Source organism: Pholcus phalangioides, unplaced genomic scaffold, assembly GCF_987345545.1.
Source record: "Pholcus phalangioides strain wild (caught in Gottingen) unplaced genomic scaffold, Ppha-v1.0 ptg000017l_1, whole genome shotgun sequence".
Classification (NCBI taxonomy): Eukaryota; Metazoa; Arthropoda; class Arachnida; order Araneae; family Pholcidae; genus Pholcus; species Pholcus phalangioides.
Window position 1 is genome coordinate 65,039,955 of NW_028301610.1, and position 15,504 is coordinate 65,055,458.

The 15,504-nt window shown below is 35.6% G+C and overlaps 1 protein-coding gene across 1 annotated transcript in view; it reads left to right on the plus strand.

The window, feature by feature from the left end:
* LOC149074642 (uncharacterized) overlaps positions 1-15,504 on the plus strand; it is a 233,868-nt gene that overhangs the window by 134,274 nt on the left and 84,090 nt on the right. The window contains exons 7-8 of the mRNA XM_089247053.1: positions 4,888-5,066; positions 14,436-14,589. Of these exons, the coding sequence (XP_089103179.1) occupies positions 4,888-5,066; positions 14,436-14,589 (333 nt within the window). The remainder of the gene's footprint in view (positions 1-4,887; positions 5,067-14,435; positions 14,590-15,504) is intronic.

The window sequence follows — 15,504 nt, forward strand, 5'->3', positions numbered from 1 at the left end:
CTTTATAACATATAAGGTCTCGCCCAACCATGTCAGCAAGGGTCCCTCAGACTAAGAGAATTCTGGAGAGCTCTCTGAGGAACTAGACGATAATGATGCAAGATCGTGATTCACCTGTCGGCACATCGATGACACAGCACACAAAACACTCTACTAATTTGACAGAAGACAACACAGACACTAGTGATATCTCATCACATGAAGAGGTCGAATATTGTAGCTCGTTGAATGCAGTTGCAATCACATCACTGCAGGACACACTACTAACTACCCGGACCAGCCGAAGTAGCTCGAAACATAACACTTGATAATATTAGTTGAACATTATTAGGGTTAGAGTGAGCTTCCTGCTCTACACTAAGAACTGCTTAGTTGATGAAGTGAGATGAACTGTAGAACGAATGAGAGAATGCACTGCTGAGGCATCAGCCAGGAGTATATATAGTGGCGGAGAACAGGTTTTGCGATGGACCAATAGGCATACTGTTGTCCTTCGGCACACAGAGAAAACTATGACGTCACTCAATGTATTTGCATACTGTAGGGCGATTTGTAATTATCGGAAGAGTATTATTTTTCTATGGGTGGCAACAGGCTCAACAAGATGGAGGAAGTTGATCAGGCTTTTCCCTTTGTTGACAAGGCTATGACAGTTTCATATCGTGGAATCGTGATGACAAAACGGAAGTCCGCGGGTACCTCCGCTCATAAGACAAGGTATATAAAAGTATTAATCACATTTCATACAATGTGCATGTATATCATTACAGTATAAATATTGAAAAATAAACATAAACAAACATTATATCAATGAAAATCCTGTGACTCGAACGGGTCCTCCCCGGGGGTTCACTCTGTGTTAATGTAAGGTTAACAGGGAAAAGGGTTAATGGGACATAAAGCCCTAGGGCGATATGTTACACATTCATTAACCCTCCCTACCTTAACCAATTCTTATTAATTTAATACCATGCTTTTTGAAGATTATAAACATAAATTATTTGAAAGATTACTAGTGACCCCCTCTCCTCTGAATCCTGTGTTCCGTTTAAAAATAAATTCTCCGTATGCCCCTGACTCTAGCGTGTTTGTAAAAAATATGAATATATTGAGCCAAAATGACAAATGTTATGAATTTTTTTCTGCACTTGCGTATTAAAATATTATCATTGTCTGATACCGATATCCAGAAAAAAACCGATTTCCATTATTTTTCCAATTTTTGTACTGCTGAGGCTAGGTAACCCTTCAGCGTGGGTGAAAAAATGTTAAAAGCCGTCACTCTTTTTTCCGACATATTTTTTAGGACACGTCTATAAATTGTTAGAACCATTAAATCTGTACCTAGTTGGGCAATTGAAGGAAGCATTAAATGATTTAATTCCAGAGATTGATTTAATTCCATAGATTGATTTGGTTGCGATACATTTAAAATATTTGAGAATAAATAATATGAAACTTTTTCAAGGTTTGAAACAATTGCTTCAGAATGTAAAAAAGTCCTTGAAAATAATAAATAAATCAAAAAAATAATCCTCGAAATACCAGTCTGACTCATCTGCCATTTTCAAGCAAAATACAAATACAACGCCACAGCAGGCAAAATGCCCAACGAGGTGGCTGATGTAGTGTCAGTATTATCACTATGCTGTTCTCTATCCTGCTTCTTTTTAATGATTTCCGAGACATCACTCAGAGAAGCAAACCTGTCTTTTTGCTTAAAGATGGATGAGAAGTTCACTCATCTTTATATGGGAAGGCGCGTTGGTATATCAAGGGATTCTATGGGGCATGAATTTGCTTTGGATATGGTGATGTAAAAAATACAACTAGTGTATATCATAGCAGCTTGCATGTTGAAAATTAGGTTAAGAATGTCGTCGGTACTTGTTTTTCTCATAGTGGGCAGTATCAGAGACACCGACATAAAGAAAACATTGAGCGGGCTGAAAGTCTAAAATTTTTCTGGGTATATGGGACTTCTTTGTATACATTTTGATGGGATATATATATTTTAGTGTTAAAATATTTCATTTGACACACAACCTCAATTACACGACATTTTAATTTTGACTCGAACCCCGAAATTAGATAGAATTACCATTTCTGACAATAAAATTTTAATTCTTTTTTGCAGATAGCACAAACGCGTCAAGTGAATTCATCTCTTGTGAATACTGTCACCGCAAAAGCCATAATTTTCAGTCTGATTGTCAACGTTCACTATACAGATTGTTCTTAATTTCGGAAAAAGAGGAAATGCCCTCCTTGTCTGGAATGTAAAATGAAAATTCCGATGATAATTCTGGATCTAATGAAAAAGTAGAACTTGTTTACAGCTATGGAAATATTTAATTATATTACATCTATCCAGCCCATGGCACCCCCCATAACATTTGCCACCATCTCTACTAACCTATGAAAATGACGTTTGAGCCCCTAAGTAATTCTGAATCGTTCCAATATTTCCAATAACTTTACACCTATGAATATTGAGAGTTACCTTTGGAGACGGTTATAAAAATAGTCGAATGAAAATAAATCTGTAAATAAAAGGTATTACTTGCAGAAAATCTTAGAAATTTGTTTTTTAATTTTTTCTTTTCATTTTTGAAAAAATATCATAAGAATCCTCAAGATTGAAGTAAAAGCAAAGCCATCTTCATTATGACATATTGAGAAATTTAATTTCATGATTTTTTCCTAAGTATTCTTTATATTCAGATTATTTTAGCAAAATCCAAATTTGGGAGAAGTTGACTAATTTAAAACTAGGTTTTAATTGTGGATTTTTCACGTTTATGAGACAGACATTTCGACTTCACCTCTTGAAAGTCGTATTAACAGGGCTCTCTCTCCACTGTATTTCTTTTTCATTCCCCCCCTCTTTTTGGATCCTGAGACCATCCGATGTGGAATTTGAATGGCTTTGTACTACGCTGATTGATGTTTATCTATATTGCTCTAAAATAGAATTTATTGCATTCCCCCATCTTGATGACCATCAACTGGTTAACTTTGGATTCTCTCCACTCCTAGAGTCATATAACTAAATCTTTTTTTTTACTTTTATGAGCATTGAAAAGAAAAATAAATCAATGGTCATAATATCCTTCACCTCAGTGGTACTCCATCTGTTCTTTGTATGATAGTAAAAGATCTATTGCAGGAAAGTCTGTCCACTGAGTATCTTTTCAGTTGATTTATGTCTTTCTGTTCTCTCAAACAAGGTCATAAAAATCGGCCTCACAAATGGTGGGACAAAACCTTTTTGCTCAAGTTTTATCGTTGACTCCTATCATATTAGTAGGGTTTGAAGTTGAAGCTACTTCAGAAAAATAGAAAAAATTCTTTGCCCCACCAGTGGTCATTTTTTATCTTCACTCGTGGGGCAAATAGAAAGGCTAGTAATGCAAAATCCCTGCCAGTTAACATGTAAAAGGCTTGAGGTCTAGTGATTTGAGATATCGTAGGTAGAAAACCATTGCTTGATAGAAAATTGAAATATTCATAGTGGTTAATATTAATTTGATCCAGTGTATTGATATTAATATTGCCAATAATATCATGGGTTTTTTGTATTAGCTTCAATAAAGTTTCGAACTCAAGAAAATCTGATTCAGTGAAGGCACGAGACCTATAAATACGGATTATTAATAAATTAAGTGAAAGTTCAAGAATCTGAACAGTTTCAGCAGTATTAATTTGCACTGGGTCTGTCAAAACAAACCTGAGGCATGTTTTCGAGAAAATGCACACATTACCTATATGATCTGCAGCATAAATTTCTGAAAACCTGATTAAAAAAAACCTGATTCTAAAAGTTTTAGCTCCTTTTCACTCGCCCATATCTCAAAGATTAATAAAAATCAATGTTATCAACAAAATCATCAATTAAAGCAATCAAAATTATCACTTATGGCTACAAATATTGAAATGAATAATGTTAACTTCAATAATCAAGTAAACAGGATAATTAGGGACGCTAAATTTCCTAGAAACTTTTCCAAGTTTCTATGGGGTGCGGATACTATGACAGTTTGAATCCATATCGCTTGATGTAAGTTGATTAAAGTCAGAATAAGTCTAAAAATTACAAAGTTATCGCTGAAAAAACTCAACATACTTATTCGTGTGTTTAAAAATTAATTAAAATGCCAAAGTATACATAGGTAACAGGGCATATGACATTTTACTGATGAACCATTGATCCTAGAGGCATACTTACAATTAGAAAAAGTATTCAAATAACCCATAGTACTCAGATCATTCATGTTGCAATGCTGCAAGTGGTTGTATAGTTATTGAAATAAAAAAAATAACTTCCTATACAGTCCCTGTCTACCCAAAAACCCGATTAGAAAGTTGTTGTCATTTTTCTCTTGATGCCAGCAAAAAATATTCCACTTTTCTAAGTGCAATATTCACTGAGATAATCAAATTCAAAAAGCAGAAGAAAATTGGGGAAAAAACAGCATTAAATGTGAGTGAACTATTTTACTAGCATTTAATGCTGGTTTTTTTTCCCAACTTCCCCTATTTTTCAAATTTGAATATCTCAATGAATATTGCACTTAGAAACATATAATTTTTTGTGAGAATAATTCTTTCATATGGAATCTGAATTGTCCTGGGCCCCAGGGCTAGAGCCTTATCAGCCCCACCCTTGTGGAGGGGTGCATGCCCCAGACACTTAAAAGTTTGGAAATCTATTAAAATATTATAATAGTATATTTGTTTGAATTTCTTGGTACATTAATCTCTGTTATGAACCACGTGGGACCCATGGGCAGGATTACCCTGCTACAAGTTGTCTAGTTTTTGTTTTTTCAGGCTCTCAAACTCATGTTTTGATTACTTTATGCTCATTATATAATACTCTTTTAGGAAATTTATACTTGTATGTTGAAAAGCAGTCTGATCCTAAGTATATAGAGACACCTTATTTTCCGGGTGGATATCCTTCCGATTATGAAGCAGAATATAATTTCCAGGTTCTTAGTCCTCACGGATATGTGCAGCTTTTGTTTGTTGACTTTCAGCTGTCTCAAGGATCTTACATTGAGGTGAGTTGAAAAAAATAAAGGAATATTAATTGAATGACTAAAAGATACACGTATCTGATTTTTCCCATTATACAAATACAACGCCACAACAGGCAAAATGCCCAACGAGGTGGCTGATAAAAAGATGCCCATAAAAATATGGATGTCATATGTTTCAAAAATACAGCAACCCCATTAAAAATGCAATTAACACAAATTATAAACAATATATACACATGATAAAATATTATACAATGCCCATAAAGAATACTTATGGTTGTCTTATTCTAAGAATGGATAGCTTCTCGATTTACCCCAACATGTTTATCGTATTTCTTTTTAAACGTGTCAATTGTGTTACAATTTACTACCTCCGAGGGTAAGCTATTCCATTTATTAACAACCCTATTAGAGAAAAATTCCCTGCGACACCATAACCTTGCATTGTCCCTCACCAATCGATACTGGTGTCCCCTTGTAAAAGCAGTCGATTGGCGGTGTACTAAAAGTTCATGGTCCATCCTATCCATCCCATTGAAAATTTTGAACACTTCGATCATATCTCCTCGACACCTGCGTTCATCCAATGTAAACATATTCAAAAAATGAAGTCTCTCTTCATAACTCAAGCCCTGTGTGCCAATAAGGACACGCGTAGCTCTTCTCTGCACCCCTTCAATCAAGTCTATGTCCCTCTGTAGGTATGGTCTCCAAAACCTTACAGCATACTCCAGTCCAGGACGAACTAAGCCTCGAAAAAGCGGAAGAATGACTTTAGGAGAACGCGAAGAGACTTTTTTGAAAATGAGACCAAGCATTCTATTCGCTTTTTTGACAACCGCTGAACAATGTTCAGAAAACTTAAGTCGCTCGTCAATGAGAATTCCCAAATCGGTGACTCTAGTTGCATCCGGGATAGTGACACCATTCAACTCGTAAGATAACCATGGGTTGTTCGAACCAAAATGAGCGACCATGCACTTATCTACGCTAAACGTCATGCCCCATTCATTTGCCCATGCTGCAATCTTGTTTAAGTTGGTCTGGAGCAACTCCCTATCGCTTTCATTCCCGATTACCCCCATTAGCTTCACATCATCTGCGAATTTGCTAGTAATTCCATCGATACCCTGATCGAGTTTGTCGATAAAAAGTGAAAAAAGTATGGGGCCAAGGACACTTCCCTGAGGAACCCCACTTGTGACGTCTGTCCAACCAGAGAATTCCCCGTTCACCATAACTCGTTGCGACCTATCTCTTAACCACGATTCTATCCAATTCAGCAAGTTGCCCCCTATTCCAATCTCGTGTAAACGCTTCAAGAGTTTGCCATGTTGGACCCGATCGAATGCCTTCTGGAAATCAAGGTAAACAACGTCGACATTTTTGCTCTTACCCAAAGCCTTAGTCACGTAATCATAGAAGCAAAGGAGGTTAGTTACACATGACTTCCCCTTCCTGAACCCATGCTGATTATCCGACAATACATTATTCTCGTCTATCCACTTCACAAACTGCCTTTTGATGATAATTTCCAAAATTTTCGAGAGAGAGCTCGTCAAACTCACTGGACGATAATTAGACACCACTTCTCTACTACCCTTCTTAAATATTGGAACAACGTTAGCCAGTTTCCAATCTCTCGGGACGATACCCTCAGCAACACTACTCCTGAATATCTGTGCGACTGGCCCCAACAATTCATTAGCACCTTCCCTGAGAACCCTGGGATAGATATCATCTGGTCCAGGTGCTTTGCTTGCACATACATTTCTTAGAAGATTTAGGACCTCCACGTCTTCTACTTGAATATCGTTGAGGGTTTTATTACCCCATGCAACACCCGTATATCGAATATCATTATCTCCATTAAAAACCGACGCGAAAAAGTCATTGAAAGCACTACACATGCCTACATTGCTCTCTACCTTAGAGCCTCCTATCGAGAGGGGGCCAACTGTCCCCTTACATCCATTATTGACGTATCGAAAAAATGATTTTGGGTCAGAGCCAATGTTATCTGCCAACCTAGATTCAACTTCCTTTTTACTATCCCTTATCGCTTTCTTCAACAGTCTTCTTTTATCAGTAAACAATGATAGGTCACCACGTCCACTTTTATACTCTCTGAATGCTCTTTTCTTTTCAAGATAAAGGTTCCGCACGCTATCCGTGAACCATAGAGGGTGTGATGTACAAACACGCTTTTTTCGAACAAAGGGTATGACGTCGTGCAAAACAGAGGACAGCTTCGTACTAAATTCTTCCCATTGACTTACCACCCCTACTGATTCCAACCGGTCTTTGAAAACTTCCGCTAACCTTCTTCTCAAAACATCAAAGTTAGTTCTCCGAAAACAAGGAACCAGTCTTTTGTTATCAACCTTACCCGAGGAAAAGTTACAGTGAAATCTGACGATACGATGATCACTGGAAGAAAACTCTTCCCCCACCGAAACATGTTCAACTAGATCCTCAGAACTAGTAAGAACTAAATCCAAAATAGCAGTACCCCTAGTGGCTTCTGATACATGCTGATACAAAAAATTTTCGAGCACCAACTTAAGAAAGTCTCTTTCATACTGATTTCCAGATGAAAGGTTCTCCCAATCAATACCCGGGTAATTGAAATCCCCTAGTATTTCGCTTACACATGTAGGAAATTTCATCATGCATTTTGGCGATATAGTTTTGATCCCTATTCGGTGGATTGTAACAAACCCCAACAATAAGCTTATGACGTCTTTTGTTCTCAAGTTCAACCCATATGGTTTCAATATCACTTCTCTGCACGTTACACTCTCTAGCCTTCAAACATGATTTCACGTATATCAACACTCCACCCCCTTTCCTATCAGATCTATTTCTCAAAAAAGTATCGTATCCTGAGATGTGTAAGAAAGATTCATCCCCATCCTTTGCCCAAGATTCTGTAATGGCTATAAGATCCAAGCCCTCCACAACTATCATAGTTTCTAAAAAATCTTTCTTATTACCCAAGCTCCTGGCATTTATTAACACACATTTTAATTTGCCGGGTGGTTTGTTGTCAATCGAGAAGCCATCCAAGTCAGAGGTGGGTAATTTCAAGTCAGTACTGTTGTGATTATCATTAACTAACCCGCATTCCCGACTACGTGGTCTGGGAGTAAAAAACCTGACCTAAGACTATCGTAAACCTCCCAGACCCCTCTCTTATTTAGATGGATCCCATCCGAACGAAGCCACCTATCGGTAAATGCGGGAAGCTCCAAGAAAGTGACCCCAAGTGAGGAGCAAATGTCCTTCAGGCCTATATTGAATTGGTGGATCCTACTCCTATATCCCCTACTACCCCTTGGCAGCACTGGAATCACTGCCACATCTGAACCCCCCTCCCTAGCGGATAATAGTAAATCCCGGTATTCTGACAGAGACTCACTAATATTCGCTCCTACCTGATTTGTTCCGACCCACAGAATCACCCGCAAGGGCAACTTTCGGCGATGAAAAACGTTTCGAATGTTGCCAATCTTCCCCCCAGGAAGACAACAGTGCTCGAAACCCCGAAAATCCCTACACACTCGGTTCCCAAGTTCCCTAACCATAGAATCGCCATGGATAGATCGAATATGGATCATGTAATTAAATAATTACATGATCCATATTTGTTATTAATAGAATTACCAATTTACTTTCAAATTTTGTACGATTGCTCTAACATAAATACACAAATTACTCAGGTCTGTGCAGTAGAAATATTGTCTGATAAGTGATAATTGATGATTATAAAGTTTTAGGTGCTGAGTTCAGGAAAAATCATGAAAATTCTTTTATCAGGCATTGAATATTATTCTCGAGTGAAAACATAAAATTTGTAACTGAATTCAGAAGAGATATGTTTAAAAATGTTTATAACAATTAATTACAATCCCTTGAAGTAAATATCAGGGAACAACTTTAATGGATTGGCCACGACTTTGAATTACTCGTAAGAGCTGCAAGTAAAATTCTAAAGCTATATAAACTTTAGCTTTATTACATAGGGTTCGCACATCCTTTTTTCCTCTGGAAGAGCCCTTGTAACTCCTTACTTCTTGCAGCCACTCCTGAGAAAGTCATTATTTTTTTTCTGAAGGGATGATCTTTCTTAGAATAGGTATTTTTTCCCCATGGTGATGAATAGTATTGCCTAGAAAAATAAGAGGAAGCTTCCCAAATATAAAAAATGAGAAGAGAGAAAAATCCCTCATTTGTAACAGGAAACGTGAAAGCAGGGGATGGGATTGGAGCATCCAATAGTTGTGCATACATGCCAACCGTTACGATTTTAGCAAATTAATACAATTATATGTTTTTGCTTTTAAAAATATGATTTTTTACCGAATCGCTAATATTGACGTTTTCCTGCCTATGTCGCAAACTGGTCAGCATTAAAAATCGATGGTCCATTGAACGGCATTATTCCGCGGAACCAGTAGCTGAAAATTCCCCCACGCCCAGCGGTGAGAAAAATTTGAACACCTCTGGGAGTTTTTTTACTGGTGCGGCGAAACAATGTCTCGAGGCACTTATATTATGCAGTATACTGAGTGGCGCCTCTCAATCCTTTAGCATCTGTTTGATGGATCAATGTCTTTCCGAAATTTGCATGCCATAATAACCAGGGTTGGCAGGTTTTTGACACGAGGCAGTTTTTGACGGTTTAAATCGCAGTTTAAACTGTCACGTCAAAAACTGTCAAAAACCTCAAATATTGCTTTTTGATATAAAAATTCCCATTGGAAATGCACACGTTAATTGCATGTAATGTTTAAAGTGACTATGTTATACAAAGAATAAATTGTTAATATGATTCTAAAATAATTTTCTACTCTCGACAGAATTATTTTATACAATGTATATGGTTTTTTTTCTTATAAAATTTGAATAAAGCATAACATGAACATTGAAGGGAAAACTGTGGAACGATTTGACATTCTTTGATTCAAGATGATTCTTGACCTTTCGAAATTTCTTTAACTGCTTATATATGTTTGCATTGATATAAACCGTCTGCTGTCCTCTTTTTACAACAGATAAGTGTTCAAAAAAGTTTATTACATCATGTATGTAATGTTGATTTCTGTTATTAAATTATCTAGATAACCACTTATACTTAAAACGATACTCTTATTGCGCATAACATTGAAATATATCTAGCGATCAAAATACTAAATTGTAGGACTAAAATGTCATTTAATTTGGCAATGCTAGCTTGTATATGTCAAACTTAGTTATTATTCTTACTTTTGCACTATGATATGGTACATTTACTAGCATTTATAATGCAATGGTTTTCCAATTGAAGCTGTATTCAAACATGCAAAACAAATGCTTTGGGTATCAAGTCTTGTCAGCTTTGCTTTGGTTGAAAATACTCTTTAAAGCTCTGTGAATTTATACACCCTGATCTAAGAAATTTTTTGGTGAAAATAAATTAGTTTAATTAGTGCATTAACAGATGCTGCGTGAGAATTTTTATATGGAATAAAATTTTGGGCGGATCAGAAAATTTTAAATATCGAAATAGATATTTTTCCTCTGTAATTATCATTCTGAATATAAAACCCTTTAATCTAAATAAAAGTAAGTGTTTTGTTACTTAACATATCTATGACGTTAACAAAAACTATTTGGCATCATTGACAGTAAGATTTTGATAGTTTTAATACTGAGTTAGTTTCTGGGGTCAAAAACCTAACCCTGATACCCTATCATACATATTTTGAATAAGCAGCTCTATTCCACTTAGCGAATTGAACACGGGTAATAAGTAGCTTAGATAAATAAACCATAAAATTACATTTTATATGTTCTAGGCTCTTACGTTGAAGAATTCAGAATTGCGAATTTTAATTAATATTTTGTTATAATTGTAATAAATTAATGTTTAAAAATAAAACATTGTAATATGCAAAAAAGTAACTTTTTCATCATGTTATATACCTTATATTGTGTTCAAAACATTATCAAAAGGCATTCATTTAGGCATTCAAAAAGTTTATTATATCATGTATGTGATGTTGATTTCTGTTATTATTAAATTATCTAGATAACCACTTATACGTAAAACAATACTCTTATTGCGCATAACATTGAAATATATCTAGCAATCAAAATAATAAATTGTAGGACTAAAATGTCATTTAATTTGGCAATGCTAGCTTGTATATGTCAAACTTAGTTATTATTTCTTACTTTTGCACTATGATATGGTACATTTACTAGCATTTATAATGCAATGGTTTTCGACAGTTTAAACCAGGTTTTGACGCTTGTCATGTCAAAAACTTGACCCTGATCCTAACCCTTTATGCTTTCATGTAGCATTTTATTTTTTTTAATCCAGATCGAATTTTCTAAATGAACTTATGCCAAAAATTGAGTTCATAATTCACTCATTTTTGATAGATTTACAATAATAGACAATTATTTTTCGATATTTGAGTATCGTCAATTTTTTCATGTCTGAAATTTATAAAATTACTTTTTGGATTATTTTGGATTTTCTGAAATTTTCAACAAAAAATAATATTGCTCTTGATATAGTTCTATCAATAATTATTCAGGTGACTAGAATGTCTAATTTAGAGTTGGGGCCGTTCAAGTATTACTTCAGCAAATTTTTAGCTATTTTTGATCCTCTCCCTGTCAGCAAAACTCTGACCCCCCCCCCCCTTGTCAGCAAAATTTCGTCATCAGGTCCGACCTTCTGAATCTTAACGCATATTGTTGGGATCAGAAACGTACACGGGGGAATAGGTGGCTCGTGCCGGCAACCCCAACAATCAAAACTTTTTTTTATGCAAAATATTTTTTAAGTGTAATTTTGGTAGAAAATACCTTTATATGCTATTATAATCAATTTATGTTAATTTAAATGTTATTGGAAAGCCATGAACTCAAAATTTATCTTTAATAAATTCACTGCGACCCACACTCTAAGCCATACATGGTAATTCGCATAAAGTCCCTTGGCCGGCGGACAAAAAATGGCCCTGGGGGTTATCTGATGCGGCCTGCCCTCCTCAAACCTAATTTTGTAAAAATGAAGTAAGCGCCACATTTACAGATCGCTTATGTGACCCGTGATACAATCCAGAGCATTTAAGTGATCCATGACATATTTAGAGATTCCTTGAGTGACATGTGGCATAGTTTTAGAGCACTTAAGCGGCCTCCAGTACGGTTCTACATCACTCAAGTTACCTGCAGCACATTCTCAGATTATTTAAGTGATCTGCGGCATAATTACAGATCACTTGAGTGGTGGGTGGCACAGTTCCAGAGCACTTAAGCAGCCCAGGCACATTTCCAGATCACTTGGATCCGCAAAAGATTTAGAGATCACTAAAGTGGCTCTGTAGGTTGCTTATCAATGGGGGAATGTTACTTCAAGTGCTCTCAAACTATCGGAAGGTTTCTCGTTTTTAGCGCACAGAGTAAGATTTCATTAAGAATATTTCATATTTTCATAAGGGGTGGTTGATGACGAAAGCATTATCCAAACCCCCCCCTCTCCCCTTGTCAGAAAATCAGAACCCCCCCCCCCATTAATGCTGACATAATACTTGAATGGCCCCTTATGAATATCAGTTGATTTTTCAACCCTTTAGCATCCATCTAATTTTGGAATTAGAATTTTTATGTTTTCATGTGATCGGGGGACTTTATCCAGTGAGTGAAATCATATTTCATTTTAGATAAAACATTACGGTAGAACAAAAGAGAGACGCTAGCAAACAATTTTATTTTTTTAAATTAAACCATACCTTCTTTTCACATGCAGCACTTTTTCTAAGTATAATCATAACTTCCTAATCAATTTTTAGTATGGGGTCCCGACCCACCTCTTTTTTTTCCGTGAATTTGAAAACTGGCTATGTTATGCTTTTTATGAATACAGTAGGATTTTTTTCCTTCAGAGTTTGGCAGGTGTGGTTGTGTGTGTGGGAGAGTCGTTAACAATCCAATTATTTCCGGGAAAGGGGGGGGTGGATGAATCTTTTTTTTTTTTTTGCTATATAACCTTGTAAAATTTTCAACAACGGAAGCCTGAGATAAATCCAAGTCAGGTGGCCTTCAAATTTATTTGTTGTGAAATTAATACAAGTGAGAAATTTTCGTGATCCTCACAGGGGGAGTCGATATGGTTCCAGTTCGGGGTCCCTGATGGGGAAAATTGACAGGTTTCATTTCAGGGGTCCTGGATGAATCTCGGTTGTTTTTTGTTATTTAACATTGTAAAATTTGCAACAGCGGGAGCCTGAGATAAATCCAGTCCGGGGCCTCCACTAAAAATCTAGAATTGGGTCTTGGGTCGGGGACCCTGGATTTTATTCCTTAGATAACTAAATACAAATTAATTTTTTTTTGCCCTCACAGGAGGGAGAAGTCTGACAGGCCTCCAGGTTGGGGTCTCCAATGGAGAAGTTGACAGGTTTCATTTCGGAACCCTGGATGGATCTCGTTGTTTTTGTAGCTTTAGCAGTAAAACTTTGCTATAAATCCATGTATCAGGCCCATAAAAAAAATCTGTATATTTGCTTCCCGCGCCTTGGTTGGGGCCCTTGGATTTTAGTCGTTGGTAAAATGAATATGAATTAAAATCTTTTGTGGTCCTCATGGGGTGAGGGGTACAATAGGGCTCCCAGGCTGCGGAAGAAGACTCATTTTGGAAGGGTGCTTGATGAATCTCATTGGTTTTTTTTTTGTTGCTTTAAGATTGTAAAATTCCTTAGTAAGCTGGTGCTTTCACATGCCACTTTTCATATCACTCTGACAAAGTGGGACGAAATAAACAAGAAATGATGTGACAAGAAAAGGGGTGTCGACGCCGAAGGATGCAAGAAGGCTTTGCCATCCCCCCATAAACTTTCCCTGATATTTAATTTTTAATAAAATTTTGGCTCATTCACAAATGCAGATCATGTGAAGCTGTCATGACTTGTAGAAAAAACTGATGAGTTTCTTTAAAAATACATTGTGGCTTTTTTTGGAAAAAACCAAAAAAAAAACCAATGTATATGAAAGGATTTAAATGAAAAATGAAGCTGCTAGTTATTTTGTAGCTTATGAGCATATTTTCATGAACAGTTTATAGTGATTTAACTCTTATTTGGTTAACATCTGTTATCTCTCTTGCTGAAGTGGCCGTGGCTGAAGCAAAATAAAAACAAAATTTATTGCAAACTCAGTACATCACTTCCGATTTCTTTAAATCATTTTATTACTACTGTAACATTTGTAACATTTGATGAGTTGATAAATTCTGGTCTTTAGAAAAAATTATCTTTCGTTTTTACTGTGAATTTCTTATTTTTAAAGATATTAAGTTGATTAAATCTTTTTTTTCCACACTTGCAATAGGTATCTGGTCATAATGGGACTAGAGTTGAAGTATTTGATGGTAAAAGCTTTCGACCACCAGTTTTCACCTCTCGTGCAAGATATTTAAGGCTTGTATTTAGAGCTAATCTTCAACCAAGTCTAGGCTTCAGAGCAATGTATAAATTTGGATGGAGTAAGTTTCTCAAATCAAATTTATTTCGCATGTACATAAAGATTTAAAATTAATTTTTGTGAAATATATTTACCATCCAGAGGCAAAGATGCCTGTATGGATGATTAAAAACTTGGATGGAAATTGAGGAATAAAATACAAAATAGAGGACATGACCAGTAAAAAAAGAAAAAACATATACAACATAAAAAAGACAAAATTATGAATGTAAAAAAAAAACAATGATAAACAACTATGTATTCTTTATTTTTTTATTTCTAGTGATTTATTTTAATTGCTTGAGTGAGTTTTTCACAGATATTTCTGGTCAAATGCATATTTTTTTATGTTCCAAGGTCTAAAAAAATATATGACCATGTTCGAACCACTACTTGGAAATTATTCTAGAAATTTTGGGGACATTGCTACCCAGAAACAAGCTTGCAAAAAAAAAAAATTGTAGCAGTTGGAAAAATATTCAAGAAATTAAATTATGCATACAATGTATAATTGTAAACATAATCTACAATTACAGTTGAGCTCAAGCATAATAAAAATGCAAAGGACAATAGGAAATATTCATTATAAACAGTTATGTAATAAAAATTCTAGTTTCTCAATCTGTTTCAAATCGGTTGGCAAGGTTTTAGGCAGTACACGTGATAAAATACAAATACAAGGCCACAGCAGGCAAAATGCCCAATGAAGTGGCTCAGAAAAAGATGCTGATAACAAGAATGGCTGTCATATATTACAATATGATAAAATATTATACAATGCCCATAAAATGTATTTATGGTTGTATTATTCTAAGTATGGATAGCTTCTTGATTTAAACCAACATGTTTATCATATTTCTTTTTGAACGTGTCAATTGTATTAGCTTACCCCTGGGTAGTAAATTCAATTTCATTTATTAACAACCCTATTAGAGAA